This window comes from Myotis myotis, unplaced genomic scaffold (genome assembly GCF_014108235.1).
Source record: "Myotis myotis isolate mMyoMyo1 unplaced genomic scaffold, mMyoMyo1.p scaffold_m19_p_6, whole genome shotgun sequence".
NCBI classification, from domain to species: domain Eukaryota; kingdom Metazoa; phylum Chordata; class Mammalia; order Chiroptera; family Vespertilionidae; genus Myotis; species Myotis myotis.
Genome location: NW_023416368.1, coordinates 23,364,349 through 23,380,053, shown reverse-complemented (window position 1 = coordinate 23,380,053; position 15,705 = coordinate 23,364,349). Strand labels below are relative to the sequence as shown.

The 15,705-nt window shown below is 39.7% G+C and overlaps 1 protein-coding gene across 3 annotated transcripts in view; it reads right to left on the bottom strand.

Moving 5' to 3' along the window:
* JAKMIP2 (janus kinase and microtubule interacting protein 2) overlaps positions 1-15,705 on the bottom strand; it is a 126,661-nt gene that overhangs the window by 24,246 nt on the left and 86,710 nt on the right. For 2 of the 3 annotated variants that reach the window (XM_036315432.1, XM_036315433.1), the window contains exons 5-13: positions 14,260-14,358; positions 12,726-12,872; positions 11,908-12,048; positions 8,791-8,847; positions 7,763-7,882; positions 6,266-6,394; positions 3,631-3,714; positions 2,901-2,963; positions 21-119 (exon numbers count right to left, since the gene is read on the bottom strand). In XM_036315432.1, coding sequence (XP_036171325.1) covers positions 21-119; positions 2,901-2,963; positions 3,631-3,714; positions 6,266-6,394; positions 7,763-7,882; positions 8,791-8,847; positions 11,908-12,048; positions 12,726-12,872; positions 14,260-14,358 — 939 coding nt within the window. The remainder of the gene's footprint in view (positions 1-20; positions 120-2,900; positions 2,964-3,630; positions 3,715-6,265; positions 6,395-7,762; positions 7,883-8,790; positions 8,848-11,907; positions 12,049-12,725; positions 12,873-14,259; positions 14,359-15,705) is intronic. The other variant, XM_036315434.1, reaches the window with a different exon arrangement.

The window sequence follows — 15,705 nt, the reverse complement described above, 5'->3', positions numbered from 1 at the left end:
TATGATCATCATTTCCTTACTTCTAGCTCTAGGTTTCGAAACTCCAGCAGTTCATTCTGGTCTCTGGCATCCTGCAGTTCCTGTTGTAAGCGGTGATTTTCTGCCTCCTGCTTTTCTATCTAATAAAGTAAATCCTCAAGTTAGGAGAACATTGCCAATACAACTTTGCGAAGCAAGCATAGATAGCATTCATTTACTCAGTGAATAAACCATCTTTCTAGACCATGAAAAAAAATCCCAAGTAGATGTGACTACGGCAAGTCTTTGGCTTTCCTTCCAGTTATCCTTCGGTTGAGTTTTTCAGGTCATAGAGGAAAACGCCGGAGGACACCTCCATTCATTGAGATAAAGTCTAGAGACCCTGTGAGTAGTGAATCTGAGGGTACTCATTATGGCTTTGCTGGGGATCCCAGAAGTAGACTGAATGGGGTAAACAATGGAATCTTATACCTCTTATTTCTGGAGTTACAAGTTGTCGGGAAAATAATTTTTAAAAAACATCTCTGATCATATATAAATTTTGCTGAATTCCAGTTACCTTCAGAGTAAAGCCAAACTTCTCAATATGGAATTTAAAAACCTTGATATTCTGGTTACCAGGTAGCTTTCCAGTTTTAGATGTTATCACTCTCATCTCAACACATTCACACACTCACACGAACACATACACACTAGAATCTAGAAACCCAGATCTACTCCATGGACTGACTACTTCAGGAGCTGCCTTTGCTCATCTCTCTGCCTAAGAGGGGTCCCCCCACTTCTTTTCTAGGTGAGGAAATTCTACACTTCCTGGAACATCAAGCTCTAACATTTCCTACTGTAAGAGCTTCCATGTCTACCCATCCAGAAATCATAACTCCTCCTCTGTTTTCCTATAGGGCTGTCCTATAGGACTTCTAGTATAACCTGATGAAGCATGGACTTAAGTTGGTTGTGTATGAACATGCCTCACCCTATAGACATGGTCCATGTCTACAAGGAATCAACAAATTTCATGATCTGCAAAGGGTTATGGCAGGGGTGGGCAAACTTTTTGACTCGAGGGCCACGATGGGTTCTTAAACTGAACTGGCGGGCCGGAACAAAAGCATGGATGGAGTGTTTGTGTGAACTAATATAAATTCAAAGTAAACAACATTACATAAAAGGGTACGGTCTTTTTTTTCAATAGTTTTATTCATTTCAAACGGGCCGGATCTGGCCCGCGGGCCATAGTTTGCCCACGGCTGGGCTATGGGCTGCCTTTGATATTAGCTATGTGGGTAGAGATTTCTCAGTAATTATTTAAAACCTTAAAGTTAAAAATATTAAAAAAACAGGGGTTTTTCAGCATAGGATGAATTTTACTTTCCCAAGTATACATACTTGAAGTAGGATGCTTTGCTTTATTGTTGTTTCAGTTCTGTTTCACTTTTAAAAATCTGAGCTCAACATTCTGCTTTTAGCCCAAAGAAATCAAGACCAAATGAAATCAGACAGAAGACATAATGGGAATTATTTTTTAGATGATAAAGAGATGTAATAGCACATATTACTGGGCATTTCTGAGACTGCTAAAATCCTCTTTTACTCATAGCCTCGTGATATACAAAAATTAGAGGGAAATAAAGATGGGAAAATAGTGAGCTGTGTGACATTAATTCAAGTTTTTTTACATTAGATTGTTGTGGTCAAGAAAATTTTTGAAAGTTTTCAGAAGTTGACTTAGATCACAAAAATATTCTACTTTCTAGCATCTTGGATTGGGACTAGAGATGGGATATTTGGGGAAATTCCTGATTCTGGTGTTTAGTGCTAGCAAGGAGATAATTGGTTTGTAGGTTGTAATTCACAGACCAGAGCCAATGTCTAATAAGGTTTCTTTGTAGGGACCCTTAACCTTTCTGAGAGTATGAGTTCTCAGTCTTGAAATACCCACCTACTTTGTATCTATCAGCCCTGTCTCTAAACATGCAGAAGGTGAGATAGGATGTCCTAACTTTGCCAGGCCATAGGGGAAGGAGACAAGTACTAGTATCTTCTTTCCTTTCTTTGTGGTTAATTTCTATTACTTGTTAAAGCTAGGAAATATTGGCAGAAATTATTCTAAGATAATTTCTATATAATTTTGGGTAGACCTACAGAATTATTTCCCTTATTCCAGTGGGCTTTCAAATTCTATTTTTGTCAAGAAAAATATAAAGGATTATGTTGCAATTTTAAAATTATATTCCTGGAAAGTAAACACCAAAGGAAAAGCCACCTTTGAACTTAAAATGATCTGTTATATTTCATTGCCCCAAATCAAAATAACCCATCATCTGGGACTAAACTAGGCTTTTGCATCTTGATTTGTTGAACAAAATCCTGGACATGAAATTTTGTGCTTTGGAGGAATCTTTTCAAAAGTTCTTTTATTAAAAAAAAAAAAATGAACAGCCAAGTTGAGCAAAAAGACTAAAAGTGAAAACTGTCTGTGATAGGTTGCAGCATGGACTTGGAGTCATAACCTGTCACTTCCTTGCACAAAATAACAAGTCCTATTCATAGTGTGCTTTTTGTAGATGGACAACCACATAGGATGTGTGCACGTGTGGGTGTGTGTATATATATATATATATGTATGTACAGCATATATACAGTATATATATATATATATGGCTAACACATCAATAGGTGTCAGGAATCACATCTTTTTGCGTTGGCGCAATGCCCAGCACAGAGCCATGCACACGTGCCACTCCACTGATGGTGATGGCGGTGACAGGGATGCAGTCGAGCACGCAGCAGAGGAGAATACAGCACCGAGAAGCCGCCCCTTCCCCTGGCCCCTGTGCCACTCCTGAGAGGACCCCTGCTGCTCCTGGATCTCTCATCATTGTCTCCTCTGCCCCACTAGGGTATTGTGCCCAACATACCTTTTCTAAAAGCTCCTGGTTTCTCTTAATGAAAAGTTGTTTATCTTCTACCCAGTGTGAATCCTGTTTGACAAAGAATATCGCGCAGTCAGCATTTCAGAGTGGCACGAAAGAGCCCGTGTTGTCAAACCACTTTGCCAGAGCCGTCTTCTTTTCACCCAGTTTGTTTGCCTGCCAACCACTGGTAAATGACACCCACCCCTGCCAGCTCCTTATTCAAAGACAACTGGGGCCAAAGCTGCCAGGAAAATTGAACCCCCTTTTCATTGTCACTCACTACCTCTACCTTTTTCAGTCTGAATAATCCAGGACCAGCCTTTTGGGGACTCAGAAGTGACCACAGAGGCAAAGAGTGACAAGGGTCAGAATGCACACAGGCTAGATACATATGGATGGAAAACATTAAAATGCAGAACCATAAATGTAGCGGAGAGGCAACGAATGCAGCTGCAGGGGTGGGTCCTTGTCTTAGCAGTGTATGACCACCCGAGGCTATTGGTACAGGGCTTCTCTTCCTCTGGCATCTCCCTCTTGCCCAACCTCATTCGCTGTTGTGGCTGGGTTCACGCTCTGGCCAGAAAAACACCAGGGACAGAAACACAGCGCTGAACATTCTGACACATTTGAGAAAGGTCACTGTGGAGAGCCAAGCCGTGTCCTGGGTGTGGCCCATGCACAAGGGTGATCTAGAGGAAGGTCAGATCGAATGGCCAGCAAACCAAATGCCTACCTGCCCTTTCTGAGCCAGAGTCGCTTCCAGATCTTCAATTTTGGCTTTATACCTTAGCACCTCTGCTTGGAGCTGTTCTTGAGCCTAGTGAAATCAAAAATCCAGAACTCAGTAAGTAAAATGGTAACTCAATATTTTTCTTCCCCTCATCTTCCTTGATTAGAACTCAACAAGGAAAAAAAAGAAGAAGAAGAACATTCTACGACCAAAGAATCCCTTAAAACTATTTTTGTGATCTAAATTCTTGCTTAAAATTTCAGGGGCTCCTTTTGCCATTGGGTTAAAATTCAAGCTCTTTAGTTTGGGACTTGAGATTTCCCGTTATATTTCCAATCTTTTCCCACTGTTCAGGAATACCACAGTCTACCCCTTACCTGCTGGTGATCTCTCGTCTCCTAAATATGTTTTGTGACTCTCCAGCTTGCTCTCATTTGAAAAGCCTTCTCCCATTTTGCCTCTCCAAAATCTTTCCATTCATTCAGAGTCAACTTTGTGACCTAAATCTAAATCCAAATCCAAGTATTTATGTATGTATGTGTCCATGTGTATGCCAAGTGTTGTGTGTATTAATAATTTTGAACACTAATCTTTTAAGGAATAACCCTACTTCATTTAGTGTAGTAATTTATTCTTAGATATTCTTGTATTTTCTGTTTACGATTCTATTTTCTGCAAAACTTAGGTTTTGTTTTTTCTGAACATACACATATTTTTCTCTTCTCTTATGATCTGCATAAATTCTTTGTTACAAAGGTGAATAAAGTCAGGAATAGTAGGTATCCTTTCCTTATTCCTTATTGAGAGGAGAATATTTATTTGAACTGTTAAGGATTATATTTATCTTTATCAGGTTAAAAAAATGCCAAGCTTAATTTTGCTAAGAACTTTTTTAACTTTGAATGGGTGTTGAGTATACTTTATTTTTTTTCTTGCATTAAAATAATTTCATCTTTTGTTTTCATTGATACTATTTTATCTATATTACATAGTCTATTTTTCATTTCTACTTCTTTGATTTTATTGTGTTGCTTTTTCCAAGATCTTGATTCATTTTAGACTATTTTTCTTTGCATGGTAAGTGTTTTTTTTTTATTTTATTCTAATAGCCAGAGATAAAGCTAAACTTTTATTTAGATGGGAAAGTGAGGTTAGAGTAAAACAACTAATTTCTATATGACCAGCTCTCCAAAACACAAGGCATATGCTATCATTTTAATTGGCAATACTATGTTAGCTAGAATGCTTAATAAATGCTGATAATGAAAACCACAACTATTATAGTTATAGGACATAAATATGAAGGCGTACACATACACCCCTTTCTGATGATTGCTTTTCTGTAAACATGTTTACTCATATGCATGTATATATGTCACCACTTAAAAATATATAACTATAGTATCTATCCTTTCCCACTAAACAACTAACAGTAGGTCCTACAACACTCCTCAGCATACTTGAGAGCAAGGGTGGGGAACGTCCAGCCCACAGGACGTATGAGGCCCGTGGTTTAGCCCTGCCAAGGAATTAGGGGTGAGTTCATTAAATGTTTGACCAGATATATAGCAGGCTAATTTCTAAGTTGATTATTTTGTATGGCCCACAAATTATGTTATAAAGATCCAAATGAGCCCTTGGCAGAAAAAAGGTTCCCCACCCCTGCTCTAGACCCTGTAAATAGGAAGGAGGATAAAACCACTGGGAGATCACACTCCTTTTTGCCCCTTGTTAATTAATCTCTAGGGCAGTTATGGCAGGGTGGTTCTAACTCTGAACTCAGAAAGACTAGGTTCATATCCTAGCTGTAATCTAAGCTACGTATTCTCATTTTAATTGCGCTAAGCTACATTTAAGTCTTTCTAAGATATTATTTCCACTTCTATAAAAAGAAGATAACAAAAGCATTTAATGCATAGGGCTATTTTAGGATTCCATGATATAAATGTATATAAAGTGCTCAGCACAATGCCTGGAACACAGCAAGCACTAAATAAGTGTTAAATGTTAGTATTGTGTGTGTTTAGTTTTATATTTTTGAAATAGGCTTATGAGAGGCAATTGTAAAAAATGGAAGGAACATCTGATCCAGTAAGACTTGAGTTGGAATCTCAGTTTCCCACTTATTACCTGTGTGATCTTGGGCAATTCAATGAACCTCTCTCAGCCTCAAATTCCTCTTTTATAAAATACCTGCCTTTGGGAGCCGTCACAAGGATTAAATGAGATATTGGCAGTGGAAATTCTCGGGAGGCTGCTGATGTAATGCTGTGTACTTACTAAGGAAAGAAACTGGCTAACCATTGCTTTTGAAAGACAAAGGTGATTTTTTTCCCCAAGAAAGAAACTGAAAAAATGGATTATCAACATTCAATATTGTCTAGTTTTGAAAATGTTAAGTTTTCAAATAGCAAGATACTCAAGTATCTAAAAGAAACAAAAGCATCGATCCAGGCTGGTTCTAATGTCTCTAGATCCAAGGCTTGATGACATAAAAGATACAACAGTTCAAAAGCCGCAGAGGAGAGAAGGGCACAGGAAAAGCTACCCTATTGATATTTTTATGTCGGTGAGTCTTTGATGCTGCCAGGGCTGTGTAAAAAGCCAGTTCCGAGCACTCTCCGAGACACACACTAACCTTGGCCTCCCTTTCAGCGTCGATGATGCCTCCAGTCTGCTCCTGCAGGAGGGCATACGCTCTTTGGAGGGCCTGGTATTCTTTTGTTAGTTGTCGAAATCGTAGCTCAGATTCTTCAGCTGCTAAACTCTTGAGGTAGAAAAAATAAAAAAGGCCAAAAAATAATTACGCTAAGTTCAGGTCCTGTGTCCAATGTGAAATATTAACCTCCGTCCACTTTAAAAAAATTATCTTTATTGTTTAAAGTATTACAGATGTTCCCTCCCACCCCCCATTGACACATCCACCTCAATCCTGCCCCCTCCCTGGGCCTTCCCTGCACTATTGTCTGTTCATGTACTATGCATATATGCACATAAGTTCAGAAGTTAAAGGTTTGTTTGATTTTGAATTCTGTGTGACTTATTCTTAATTCTAAAGCATGTGGATGGACAAAAATACTGTAGTTCTTTAGGAGAGGGTGTTGGGGGCTGGGTCAAAAGGTGAAGGGATTAAGAACTACAAATTGGTGGTTACAAAATAGTCACAGGGATATAAAGTACAGCGTAGGGAATATAGTGAATAATATTGTAATAACTATGGATGGTGCCAGGTGGGTCCTGGAAATATCAGGGGGACACTTTGTAAAGCATATTGTTGTCTAACCACTATGCTGCACACCTGAAACCAATACAAAATAATATTGAAAGTAAACTGTAATTGAAAAATAAAATTTAAAAAAATACTGTAATACTTTCTACCTCAAGAAATGCTTTACTATTTATTTTAACAAGAGAAGCATTTGTTTATACATTTCTAATTATTACCTCTTTGGGCTTGGGTTACAGTCAATTTTGGATCCAAATGAGAAGAATGTGTACCCTGATTATGGGTCCAAATTTGAGAAAATGATATTCATAATTTTAGTCTCACTTGTTTTCAATACATTCATATCCAACAACTTCTTCCCCAGATAAATTATGAAAAACATAGTTTTACAGCTTAAGGTCTCAAACTTCAGAGCACAATACAATCACCAGGGAGTTCTGTGAAAAAATGCAGATTCTGGGGTTCCACTCTATAGATCCTGGGTCAGGAGTTGTGTGGTAGGGCCCAGGTGTTTTCATTGTAATTGAACTCCTTAGATGGTTCTGATGAAGGTGGTTGACAGTGCACACTGCTTAACAGTGTCTTAGATTATACCTACAAACTTGTTTCTTGGTTCACAGGTTCCTTTGCTGAAGAATTCGGGGACAGTAACTTTTATTTTGAAAGAAGTTTTCAAGTTACAGAGCTGAACTTTAGAGAATCTTGTAAAAGGGCTACATGACACAAGTGAACAATTTCCTAAGAGGTATCAAAATCAAGTATGGTCTCAAAATTGGTCTGAAGTCTTATTTCACTATTATGAAATCATTTTGTGCTGTTCAAAAAGGAGATACAGACGTGAAATGCTTTTTCTCCCCCTTAAAAGAAAGATTTGGTGACATTATCACCAAAGACTAGAGAAAGGCTTACTTCGTCTAAGTCATCATCGGGAGTAGCTGGTGTTCGGTCTGTTCTGAATGAGGCCATGGATGATGTCTCTGAGTCCATGGAGTCATCATCATAACCAATAAATGGGTCCAAAACAGGCCTCTAATGGAGGGAAAGTACATATTTACTGACACAGATAAAAGTGGGAAAAGTTGATACATTATTAAAGCACTGTTAACTGGCATATGTGAAAATGATTATAAAAGACATGGATCCTTTAATGCTTCCTTGAGGAAATAAAAATATGGATACGACCATAATAATTCTAATGCATGTTTATCCCGTATTATTCAATTTCTGATTTTTTTGGGGAAACTCACTAATATTGGCTCTCTTCATAGAAACATCGTAACCTCTTTTACAGTACATTTTATACCATGATGAGTTTATGTCATTTACTCCTTTCAGTATTTAAAGCTAATCAAGGGACTCTGAAAGGCCAGGCATCTCTGTGAAGAGGATTATCAAATCTGAAGTCTTACCACCTAATTCCATAACCAAATGAAACGATGTCCCCAATAAAAACAAAAATCAAACAAATAGACAAATTAAACAATAAGACTTTGTGATTTTATTATTTAATAAGAGGTTACACAGATATTGGTGAATTGGGACTATTATTACCCATAATATTGTGCAAGTAAATAATGAAAATACAATAATCAGTCACAGGGTAGGTATCAGATGCTAATATTCAGTAAGAGACACTCCATCCTATGTGTCACTTGTACGTTCCTGGAGTGTGACTCTCTCCAACTTGTCAGATAACCCTTTCTATGTCAAGCCTTGTGGCTTCCTAACTCAGAGAAGGTCATATGAAAGCAAACCTTTTCAGGTTAAAATGTTTTGGACTGAAAACTGTCAAGAGAAGAGACTTTCTTCTAGTAAATAAAGCCCATGGTTTGAACTTCTCGGGAACACCTGACTTATCACATCTTTGCAGGAAGATTCCTTGGCAAGCCTCACTTCTCTGGCTGTGGCAAAGCCCGCTAACCTAGTTTCCTCATTACCTTAATTGGCTTGGAACTTCTTCTATGCTTTCTTCTGCGGATGAGCTTTTCTCGGTCCTGGAAAACAGACCAAGGACTTTTCAGACCTTGAATTGGTACATTTTTCCTTACAGGTTTTGTTGTTGTTTGTTTTGTTTTGCATTGCAAAGACAGAGTTGTTTTTCCCAGAGACATTACATATTTCTATTTAAGATAAGATTATATTGCCAGGCTGGTGTGGCTCAGTAGTTGAGCAGCAAACCATCAACCAGGAGGTCCCAGTTCTATTCCTAGTCAGGGCACATGCCTGGGTTGTAAGCTTGATCCCCAGTGGGGGGCATGTGGGAGGCAGCCAATCCATGATTCTCTCTCATCATTGATGTTTCTATCCCTCTCTCCCTCTCCCTGGGGAAAAAAAATTGTTGTGTAAATTTTAGCAACTTTTGGGTTTGATGCTTAAATATTTTCAAAGTAAGGACATTCTACAACTTGTGCTAATAATCTATGTAGATCTGAGAGCCTCACAATGAGGAAGCGTACTGTGTTTCTAATCAGAATCCTTTGTTTTATCCTCAAGATCAAGTAGCTCTGAAAATAGTTACTCATATTCTCCCAAAGCACAATGCTGCAGTTTTCTCAAACCCAAAATTACTTTCAATTTAAATGTTGAAAAAATACCATTTCACAACAAAGGAAAGCCTTATTCTTTCTTTCAATCACTTGACAGGCATAGAAAACTACCTTTGACTATTTTTGGGTCCTTGTTCTCACCAGCAGCCTCTGGAGATGGGAACAGTGTCTTGGCTGAAATCATCTAGTGCAGTGATTTTCAACCTTATTCATCTCATGGCATATATAAACTAATTACTAAAATTATCTGGCACTAAAAATATATATTTTTTGCCAATAAGACAAAAAAAATAGGCATGATTTTGATTCATTCACACCAGATGACTATTCTTGTGTTGGCTGTTGTCATATTTTTATTTGACAACCTTAGAGAGAACAAATCAGTGTCCCTAGTCAGGTATTGCATGTTTCAAAAATTCTTGCAGCACACTGGTTAAAAATCACTGATCTAGTGGCTTCTGAGGGGTGAGGGTGTGGGGGGGAAGTTCTCGTTGGAATTTTCAGGGAAATGAAAGCATATCTAGAAATAATGATTTCTTGATTCATTCTTGTGAATAGAGATATCCTGGGAATTTGGTGTTCATCTACTAAGTCAGTGGTTCTCAACCTTCCTAATGCCGCGACCCTTTAATACAGTTCCTCATGTTGTGGTGACCCCAACCATAAAATTATTTTCGTTACTACTTCATAACTTTAATTTTGCTACTGTAAACAATATGTAATTATATATGTGTTTTCTGATGGTTTTAGGCGACCCCTGTGAAAGGGTTGTTCGACCCCCAAAGGGGTCACGATCCACAGGTTGAGAACCGCTGTACTAAGTACTTCAGGTATTTACTGTACAAATTCAAAGGTAGATGAGGTAAGGGGCACTTATGTCTCCCTGAGAGTCTGCTTGACATGCCTCAATGTGTCCAAATTCTATAAGAAACTTTTAGCTTAAACTCAGGATACTTAAAACCAAACAAATCCCTAGACTAGTGAGCCTGTGAAATTTATGAAGGGTGTGGAAGTGAAGGGAGAGGCATAGCATTTCAGAAGGTTATGTTCGATAAATAAGCTGGTTTAAGTCATTGGTGTTAACCTTTCTGATTTCTCACTTTTATATGTAAAAATATTTTGATCATGCAACTTCAATATATCTGAAACTTTAAAAAATGTATGCTTACATCACTCTCCTAATAGAGTATATGCATTATAACATATACTCAGCATAGAACATTTTAAAAGGGTAAACCACAAGTAACTATATACAAAAGTTATAATCTTTTCTTCCCTGGGCTCTAAATCACCTTGCTCACTCTATTTGGAGACTATTGCCTAAACACCCCCCTCACTAGCTCCTCGGGACCTTGGCTTGGTCCTGAAGTGAGAGTGACCAGAGGTGTCATTCACAACATAAAGACAGGGAGGCAGAGAGGCAACCCAAAGGCATTAAAGGCCTTAATCCACAGCTGTTGGTAACACGGACTTTAACCAGATGCAAATGGGAGTAATACTTGCTCTACCTGCTTCACCAGGTACTCGAGTCATGGTCAGAAGATCTGGACTGCAATCTCAGCTCTGTCACTACTTATGACGTGACTGTTCAACAAATATTTATTAAACTGCAACTATGTGCTAGATACTGAATTAGAAGTTGGGAAACAAGAAGAATATAGTCCTATTATTATTGTAGGTGAAATATTTAACCTGTAAGTCTCAGAATCTTACTGGAGGCAGTTATAAGATATGCCCACATGACCTACCTACTCACAGTACAATGCATTTGAAAGTTTGCAGCTATTATTTGTGTTACCAGATTAGTTAACAAATTAATCCTATATAATAAAAGCCTAATATGCTAAGTGTCCGGTTGTCCAGTCAGCCATTCAACCAATTAAAGCATAATATGCTAATGATATGCGAAGGCTGCTCAACCGCTCGCTATGATGTGCACTGGACACCAGGGGGCAGACATTTGACCAGTCGACCAGTCACTATGACATGCACTGACCACTAGGGGGCAGATGCACTGACCGGTAGGTTAGCTTGCTGCTGGGGTCTGGCTGATCGGGACTGAGCGAGATGGGCCGGACACACCCTGGAGCCCTCCCTGGCTGGCCAACCTCCCGCATCCTTCCCTGATCCTGATCGTGCACCGGTGGGGTCCCTCAGCCTGGCCTGCACCCTCTCACAATCAGGGACCCCTTGGGTGATATCAGATAGCCGGTTTTGGCCCAATCCTGCAATCCAGGCCGAGGGACCCCACTGGAGTATGAATTCATGCACCAGGCCTCTAGTTTATTATAATTACTGATAATCAGATTATAACTGAAAAGGTATAAAACAGTTCAACAATATAAAGTATTTTTGGAATAGTGTCTCTTGAACCTATTTACATATTAAACATATGAACTTGGGCCTTTGGGGCTAATCCAAAATTATTAAGTGTTCCCAGTGTATGGTGGTGCCTTGGCTACTTATCCTTGGGAACAGCTTAGGGTTCACAGATTGATCAAGACCTACCCTGGTGAGCTCATCAATAATGTTCTGCTGCTCAATGACCTGAAGTTTGAGAAACTCTGTCTCTTGTTCTTCATTAGCTTGATCGAGGTCATTCAGAGATTTTAATTTTTTCAAGGGTGGATGGGTTGTTATTTTTTCTCTCTGGATTGGAAAAGAGGAATGTACAGGTGAAGACTTTAAAAATCCCAAATGTTAGTGATTAACATAAAACATCTATAGAAACTTTATGAGGCTCCAGCTAAATTTAAAACTTCCCAGCTTCAATACACACACATGCCAACTAAAACTCTCAAGTACACTTAGCTGCTATAATAAGTCAAAATCATTGGCAAGGTCTGGAGATCTCGATCGCTGTAGTGAACGCCTGTGAAGGAGTGCATTGGCATATGACTTATCCATACATAATAAAAAAGATGGCATCTATTCCCCCACTATCATGAAAGCTCTTTGAAGATGAGAGTACCACTGTACAGTTCTGTGAAGGGCACATTCGTGAAATTCTTGGAAGGAGGTGTCTGGCTGAGGAGCTCTATTGAAACTTTACTTCTCTGTTTCAGACCTTTTGAAGAGCGTGTGCAGATTCCTGGAAGCACTCCTACTGTTCTGCAAACTTAGACACTCTGTAAAACCCAGAGCCAGCAACCAACTTTTTTTCCCCCCCCCCCCCCCCTTAAAGGTTCCTTGCTTACATAAGGAAAAATCTGAGCTTTCATAAATAGCATTGTATTTAAAAAACAAAGCCGCGAGAGAGCAGTAAGTCAGGTGACTGGGTGAGCTGAGCAAGGACGCTGCGGTTTTACAGCGTCTGGGACACCTACCATTTCGGAGTTTTCCTTGGTAACGGCTTTCAGTTTCTCCTCCATGCGTTGCAGGGACAGCATCAGCTCGTCGTTTCTCTTGGCGAGGCACTTGTTCCTTTCCAGGAGAGGTTTACACTGCTTTTCGGTTTCCCGCACGCGCTTTAACTGAGAAGACACAAGTTACAGTTTCCTTGAATGGCATTTCGTCACACTCTTCAGAACCCTCCAACAGTCTATGACCTTAAAGGAGGTGCTGCCGAGATTCTGTTTTTGGAAACGTTCAGGAAGAGGAATCGCACTCCTGTTGCCCTAGACTCCTCCAGCCCAGGTACCCTGCTATGCTCAGCCCCAGCCCAGCCTGCTCACACCGCCCTGGGCCTCACTGGCTGGAAGAATCACACACACAATCACTAAGTAGTACAATCAGGGCCCGAATCCAAGCGTGGTTGTCCCCGAAGCCCATTCTTCCCATCAGAGATCTTGCCAAGTCTCCTGACTCACACTAAAGCTGTTTATTTTTAGGACAGCTTTATTGAGAAAAACAAAACAAATGAAACATATTTCTGAAACTCTATTGATATTTGTGTTTAAGAACAACCAATTCTCACCAAGCCTTGGTGAAGTATGGTTGTGCTGTTACCTAGCCACCAATAAACTGTGACCATACTCCGGTTGGCCCCTTTAGTCTAAGGCAGGGTTTCTCAACCTCTGCACTCTAGACATTTGGGGCCAGATTTTACTTCTGTTGTGACAAGCTGTTCTGTGTATTGTGGGATGTTTAGCAGCATCCCTGGCCTCTGCCCACGAGATGCCAGTAGTTCCCTCCCAGTTGTGACAACTAAAAATGTCTCCAGATGTTGTCCAAATCGCCTCTAGTTGAGAAATACTGGTTTAAGTTTGTAAATGTTGACATAGGGTAATCATGAACAGTCTCCCCTTTTCCTCTCAAAACTCTATTTGGATGACATATTTTATGGTCACCCTATACATCATATATTTCCATGTCAAAGTTCTCCTGATTACTTCATTCATTTCGCACTAATGGCTGTGACTGGGAGTAGGCATTGGGGGCGGGGGTACCAAAATAAGGAACGGGGAGGGGTGTATCAGAAATAGCTGAAAGGCTGTTTAAAGTACTCTTGTTTAGGAGAACCTACCATTTGGGGAATTGCTGCGATAGGAGACTTAGCTACCTATGAATATTTTAAAAAGCTCTTGTGATTCTAAAGCAATATCCCCCAACTCTGTCCCAATCGCCCTTTGAAAAATCCCATCTCATATCAAAGGCCAAAGCTGAATTTATATCTCATGATAGAAGTCAGTGTAGTGGGTAACTTCAGAAGGAGTCACAAGAAGCAGAGGTCTGAGACACTGGTAATCTTCCACTTCTTCATCTGGGTGGAGTCACATGGGTATATCACTTTGGGCATATTTATTGAGCTTACCTTTATTATTTGTGGATTTTTCTCTATTGCTATACATCCATAATATCATATATACGCCTATCACATAATGCTTAACCCAAAAATAAAACATGCTGACGAGAACTCACCAATTCATTTCGTTCATCTCCAAGCAAGGTATTCCTGTCTTCTAATTTTCTTATAGTGGCATTCAATTCAGCTATTCTCTTTTGATTTCTCCGCAAATCCTACACACATGAAAGTTAAAATGGGTAATTTGCCAAGAACACTACTCACAAAATTTTGGAATACAGTTTATAATAGTAATAGGTTTACGTCCTTTCATCTGGCTTACGAGGTGAGAGTAAAATGTTCTCTTATTCAGAGAAGAGCAAATATTTACCCATTTTGAACCCCCAATATTTACCACTTGGGTTTAAGACCAAGCCTAGTTGAAACTGCAGATGACTTTTATTTGGCAGCTACTCCCTGGAGCTCTGACTCCTGGCAGAGGGAGAGGTAGATGTCTGATCAGCTTATTAAATCTGTGAGCCATGAGACGACGGTCATGTTGTGATTGTGTGAGGTCCAAGGAGCATTCTTCTGTTGTGGCTAGACATTGCTTCCCACGGCTTAGACAGTATCCTGCTATGAAACTTAACCGAAGAGCTCGGCTGGCATGGCTCAGTGGTTGAGTGTTGACCTATGACTGAGAAGGTCACTGTTCGATTCCGGGTACGGGCACATGCCTGGTTTGCGGGCTTAATCCCCAGTGTGGGGCCTGCAGGAGGCAGCTGATCAATGATTCTCTGTTATCATTGATGTTTCTATTTCTTTCTCTCCCTTCCTTTCTGAAATCAATAAAAAAAGAAATTAAAAAAATAAACTTAGCCAAAGAGGGGATAGAGTATCAGGTAGAAATGGGGTTTATAAATTCCTGCATATTCCTGGAGAAGAAGGTCTGAGGAGAAGGTTGGTGCATGACCTCCATGCATAGAAGGAAACAGAATATAGGATAGCCATTGCTGGTATATTTTGCTCAGGGCAACTGGCTTCCTAACTGGCATAATTGTTATGGATCAGCTTACACACAGCAGTCATGGCTTAATTCTATTCTCTAGAGTCCATAGGACCATTATCATCATACTCTTGCAATGCCATTATTGTCTTACATTTTGATAGTGCTGTATTGTTAACAAGGCAGTTTCACACTCACTGTATCCCTAGATTCACAGTATCCTAAAGGATTCAGCAGAACAGGTAAGATTCAGGGAAGTCTAACTTATTCAAGAGCTCATGGCTAGTATCGATAAATCAATACCCAATATGTATTTTTTTATATATTTTATTGATTTTTTATAGAGAGGAAGGGAGAGGGATAGAGAGTTAGAAACATCGATGAGAGAGAAACATTGATCAGCTGCCTCCTGCACACTCCCAACTGGGGATGTGCCGCAACTAAGGTACATGCCCTTGACCAGAATCGAACCTGGGACCCTTGAGTCCGTAGGCCGATGCTCCATCCACGGGGCCAAACTGGTCAGGGCTACCCAATATGTATTAAATGCTAACCATATGCCAGATACTGTGTTCAA